Below are 6,000 nucleotides of genomic sequence, written 5' to 3'. Positions count from 1 at the left end.
TTTTTCGGGTCAATGACGATGAGAGTAGTAATGTAAATGTCGCGCTGACAGACAGGAACGTAACAGGACACTCAAGTACGAATTCCCATGAACTTGATGCTGTTTTTATGCAAATGCATATTATATTAAATTGTATAGAGAAGGTTTGGTGATTTTTCTGTAAACTATCTATAAGCCACAAAACAGTAATCAAAACTTTTGTTATAAATCCTGTTATCAGCAAGCACAAGCCCCTACGAAACATGTAGCTATTACAAAATACAAATATGAGCAACACTGAGTGAATCATGTTGACAAAGTCTGTGTTGACCCACCTAACAATATCATTTCCTTATCTGATAGGCCTGTTTGCTTTCTTGGGCGTCCTTGGTGACTGCCATCGTGATATCGACGTAGGTCACACCCGTATAAGTGTGTTGCTGTCTATTTAAGCTATTTTTTCATTGGAGCTTGAATGTCCAGTTTTACAGTTACATTGAAGGATTATCAACTAATGCCAGTCTTTCATGTGAGCTTTCGACGGCGGCAGGGTGTCATTATGAACGTACCATGTTTCGTTAGAATATGCATATGTGTGTTATTGTATGGGGCGCTGATCTCAGGTGAGTGTGATATGTAATGGTTCTGACATATATTTTATATGTTATGTGACAACTTGTCAAAAATGTATAAACATTGCGTACATATTACAACAATAATCGATTTTGTTCCTCAGGTCAAACTATATTGATATGTCGATCGAATTATTGTTAGTTCTATATTTAGCAGAAAAAACTACACCTATGGTCAGTACAGGTGACTTAAGTTTTGAAAGGTTGACAGACAAGGCACATATATTATAACCTTGAGATCGTCCTGGTAAATGTATTACATTTAGTAATCACATTTGTTCAGTAGCTCTTTTGTTACCTAGAAATTGGAGAAACAGCATAGAAACTGCATTGAAAACAAGATGGCGGACACGATATTGCGAAATGTTAACGCACAGGGCTGATAGTGCGCCAGTCAGTGAGGATATATTTGTAGCCGCTGATTGGAAATAAAGTTTGAAATAAATAACTATATGTGTCCATAATTATATCATATCATACAGTTTGTGAGCAGCTGAATAAAATCATAAAGTCTGGCTGACTACGCCATTAACATAGAGTTTGATGGTATTGACTAATGCTATCTTTAAGGGTTTAAGAATTCATTCCTCATTGTATAAAATCCGTTACATAAAACACAACATATGTAAAACCACACTGGAAATGTATATTTTTGATCTGAGTGGTCCAAAGTCTAAGAGGTTAACATTTTGTTTAGGCAGTCTAGTCCGTAAATAATCTGATACCTTTGGCGGTTATGGTTAATCACTTTCCCGATTTACAACGAAATGACAGTCTGTGCGAATAAGTAAGTAACTAAGGTATTACGCCAGTTTTAGCTCAATTCCAACAATTGATACCACTTTGTGCCTATATGGGGAATCGAACCCGAGGTCTGTGGAGTGACGAGCGGACGCTTCAGCCACAAGGCTACCCCACAGATTGTCAAAAGCAAATGTTCACTTATTTTTTAATACCTTTAGTATGTGTATTTAAACCAAATGATTCCCTCTTCGCCATAAGCGTTCATGGGCATACTAGTCGGCAGTGTGCCTTAAAAAAGTCACAACCTGTGCACACGTGCAACAATGAGCACTGAACGTCTAACTGGCTTGTCAGTGCTGCACGCATACAGAAGCACCCCACTGATACCAAGTCCATACACTATCGATTCTAGGAAGACAGACTGGAGGAAATTCAAATGCAATTAAAATGTTTAATGGTAAGAAAATAATTTTTGTTATATTTCCTTGGGATTGCAAAATGTGTTTATTTCACGGTTTCATTGTTGATAATAAATAATGAAATCTTTCGTTGCAGTGAGTAAACTGAGTAAGTAATGTTGAGTACACCCGAAGATATCATGTATATAATGCAAATTTCATGTGCAATTACTGGATTGTCAAGTGAATTTAATTATATATCCATTGTACATTAATACTTAAACTGAACAAAACAGTTGTTTGCATATACACAGACATGTCTAATCATGTATGTAAAGTTTAGTTCAGAACATTATGTACGGATGCTACAATTTTTAACAAAGGACCTCTCTTTTAAAACGCAGCAAGAAAAATAATATTTATGCAAAATTGGAAAATAGATAAATGGAGTCGTTTTACCTTCAGTAAGCATGAATTTGCATCTGAGAGAATCTAATTTTAAGACGTTCAGATGGATCGTTTGAAAAACTATTAAGAAAAGATTGTGCATCCCATCTCATTCGCGCATGTCAAGAGGCGTGTTAAAAAGAGTGCAGTTTACACAGAAAGTTCCTCAATAGCCTAAATCGGGCGGGTTCACAGTCGGAGCATGCATCAGTTGTCTGTATTCATTCCTGGAGTTATAGTGCATGTGAAAATACGTGGACGTTAAACTGAGAGGAATGGTGGCTGTGAATAGATATAACATAAAGTTCATATAATTGTAAATACATAGAACAAACAATAAAATAGTCCTGATTTTATGTCTACGTTGAGTCTTTGCCTGCACACATAACATTAAGATATATTAGTGTTTCATTGGTTTTATTTTACACGAATGCCGTATACTTCAGAAAGTATTAGTATACTAGTATACTTAGTATTTTAGGCTATATCCAGCCAAGTATTTTTTGATTCGATAAAGATGGCCTGAAGAATGAGCTCCGAATCAGGATGTACTTAAACCCTTGTGTGCTGAGGTGTGAGCGTGAGGGTTTATGTCCTTGAAAAGCGTACAACTACTCAGCACCGCTACTTTGACGAAGTGAACGTTGATCCCAGCGGTTATTCTAACCCGGTTTTGTGTATGGCTATAACAGCTCTAGTCATTTGTTGGTGTAGTCCAGCCGGGTATGGTTTTACAGAATTTCCAAGAACTCAGGGGCATGTTATTTCACATGGGCGACAACGGTGAACCTTTGTATCTTGTTTCTGTATTTTTATTGCAAACAAAAAAAACAAGTAGATGTTATGATGTTAAGACTTATGCCACGACGACCTCTACGAAAGCTAACCAACTGAAACTGATGTTCATAGTCACAGTTTTCGAATTATATGGAATTATTTCTATGGCATACGTACTACTGACATGTACGGGTCCCCAACACCGTTCGAACACTGTAATGTATACCGTCCTTTCTGTGAAATAATGCTCAACTATTGTGTTCATTAGTGAACTATTTTCCAAAGCTGTTTACTGCGATGATGTTACCAGGTAATCAACAGAATGTATGAATACTCTGTGTGAACCTATACGTCATGCAATACCATGTCAGCAGTTTCACTACCCCAGTAATGCCATTGTCCCTGAATTATAATCCTAATTGTTTCAAATGTATGAAGAGAAGTCATTTACAAGCACACAATACACTGAACGTTTTACAGGTGCGTGTGACGTCACACTCCATGCTGAGAGGGAACCGCTGAATTTCACATCTCCTAACTATCCAAGCAACTACGCAAAGTATGTAGGAATGATTTGTTCACCAGTAGAGTGCTCATGAATGGTAAAACATTCAACTCTATTGTTGAATGCTTATTGCACTATATTTATCCCTGACATGTAAGCAATGCAGAATTATTATAATAAACTGTTTAGGTTCACATATGACATTTCCTTCAGTTCCAAATATCATTATTTTACAGCAATGAAAACTGCTTTTGGGACATCTATCCTGCAACAAGAGGATACCAGGTTGTGCTTGAAATGGTGTATTCCAGTATCGAATACTCCTCTACCTGTGCATATGACGTCCTTATCATAGACGTCATAAATGATGGTAAAGTAGTTGAGCTGAAAACCTTATTTCATAATGATGTTATGACATAAGTATTATTGATTATTTTCCCACCAAAATAACTAATGTGATCACTGTGGCGCATCAAACGAGTTTCACAAACACGATTGCTAATACGGAAACACATTTCACATTTTTATCAAATCATACCTGACATTTTGTCTTCCCAGGAAATCACACTAAAGCCTCTTCGCGTAGAATCTGTGGAGGAAGCAGATGGAATATGCTCATCCAAGAAGACCAGCATTTCCATGTAGTGTTCACGACTGATGGCAGTAGAACCAGCAGTGGTTTTCTAATTCGATACTATGAGAGAAATGGTGAGTAAAGTCACGAACCTGGTTATGCAGCAGTAGTCTAAAATCTTAACTGCATATACCGATAAACCTGGTTGTTTTTCTCCATTTCTCCTTGACAAGACACTTTTATGGGCTTGAATCAGGAGGTTATAATAGATGTGGTCAGGTATATGTAATTAGGTGTGAAGGTTTCGAGTTGTTTGAAATTGGTCAAAGTCACGGATTAGTAAATACTGGTTTTAATCAAAACATTCGAAACACTCAGGAAGCCAAAATGACCACATTGTACAGATCTCTCAAACATTATTCAAAATGAAGCAGTTCTTTCAATGATTGCGTATACCTACGTTTACTAAAATAGATTCAACTGCTTCAACTTCACAAACTTCAACATGTGTGAGGCTAACGGGTGGTACAAACTGTTCCTTTATCACCACCAGGTACCGAAACCTGCGGTGTACCCCTCGTTGCAACGTCTGTTGGCAAGACATTTAACTCACCTGGATACCCAAACATCTACCGCCTGTGAGTAACTTGATTACTTTATCAGCTAAAGGAAGCGCTGTCTTTGGTTTGTTGTCCAGCGTTTTGTTTTGCATAAAGCGAGTGAGTGGGTGTATTTGACTGGTTATCAAGCTTTCAACAATGTTTTACTTCATACCTAATCATGCATTCACATATGTACTCATGTATGCGTTTGCATGTGTTTCGCATCATCCGGCAGTCGTATTTGGATCATTTATATGGCGCTTACAATGGAATGTGTCTGTTGGCAGGAGTCAGACATGTACCTGGACAATTACTACAGAACATCAAAACCAAACCATTCAACTGGACACATTGGACTCGGGACTTCAAAACAGCTCCTCTGGTGGAACCTGTGGCGGAGATCATGTCACTGTATACAACGGACAATACAGTAAGTAGTGACGTGTACATGCGTGTTCATTATGTCAAGGACAGGCAGATGATGACTTCTCGACTTCAGAAATGATAAACATGTGTATAACGGTATTCTACGGACTCAATCAGAAGGTTACTTGGTTCATGTATCTGCAAAGTTCTCCGTTCAATAACTATACACGCAGGCAAAACAACAAACAGAATCATTTTTAACTATAAGCTACCGAGAACGACGAATGTTTCAAGGTATGGCAACGATCAACTGTCCATAAGAATTTGGTAGTGGGTGGAATTGGAATTAGGGTGTGCCCCTAACACGTCGATGACAGGGGAAAATATCTCATCACATAATATGAATTTTTGCAGCGCTGTTGAGGAAATCGCATGACTTCGCAAAAGTACATCTGTTTCATCCTTGACATGTTCAGTACGTGACATGTCAGAAAACCTTGCGGGCCAGGCTGACACATAAAGACTGCTCTGACAAATGACCGATATCAGTTGTACAAATCCAGGAACGCGTGGTCAGTCTTGAAACACCAAACCAACTCAGTTCTGTTTTAAAAACGAAAATAGGTTGTTTACATAATCTCTTCTCGGTACATGTTGATATCAAAGCACGCTGACATTTGCAAAAGGCGTGGTTGTTGGTCTCCATCAGTTTTAAAGATGGCATTCAGAATTCGGAGAATCATCATTTCTGACATTGTTGATAGTATAATGTTCTCTTATAGGTACTACAGAATCCTACCAGCTCGGCACTTTCTGTGGCAACGAAAGACCTGTATTTAACAGCGGTGTCAACAGCTTGAGAGTTGAGCTACGAGCTGATTCCCTGCAAGTCTACAAAGGCTTCAAAATGCTGTACAAAGCTGTACCGGGTGTGTATACAGTAAAAAACTAGATTTAACCTAAACGTACAGCTATT

The 6,000-nt window shown here is 38.1% G+C and overlaps 1 protein-coding gene across 1 annotated transcript in view; it reads left to right on the top strand.

Annotated features, from left to right (window-relative positions):
* The first annotated feature begins 352 nt into the window (after positions 1-352).
* Positions 353-6,000, top strand: part of LOC137271947 (cubilin-like) — a 41,106-nt gene continuing 35,458 nt past the window's right edge. The window contains exons 1-7 of the mRNA XM_067804329.1: positions 353-602; positions 3,458-3,536; positions 3,719-3,852; positions 4,041-4,190; positions 4,610-4,694; positions 4,946-5,088; positions 5,807-5,953. Coding sequence (XP_067660430.1) covers positions 455-602; positions 3,458-3,536; positions 3,719-3,852; positions 4,041-4,190; positions 4,610-4,694; positions 4,946-5,088; positions 5,807-5,953 — 886 coding nt within the window. The 5' untranslated portion in view covers positions 353-454. The remainder of the gene's footprint in view (positions 603-3,457; positions 3,537-3,718; positions 3,853-4,040; positions 4,191-4,609; positions 4,695-4,945; positions 5,089-5,806; positions 5,954-6,000) is intronic.

Source organism: Haliotis asinina, chromosome 2 (assembly GCF_037392515.1).
Source record: "Haliotis asinina isolate JCU_RB_2024 chromosome 2, JCU_Hal_asi_v2, whole genome shotgun sequence".
Taxonomy (NCBI): Eukaryota; Metazoa; Mollusca; class Gastropoda; order Lepetellida; family Haliotidae; genus Haliotis; species Haliotis asinina.
Note: the sequence above shows the minus strand (reverse complement) of the source record. Positions and strands in the feature narration are given on the sequence as shown.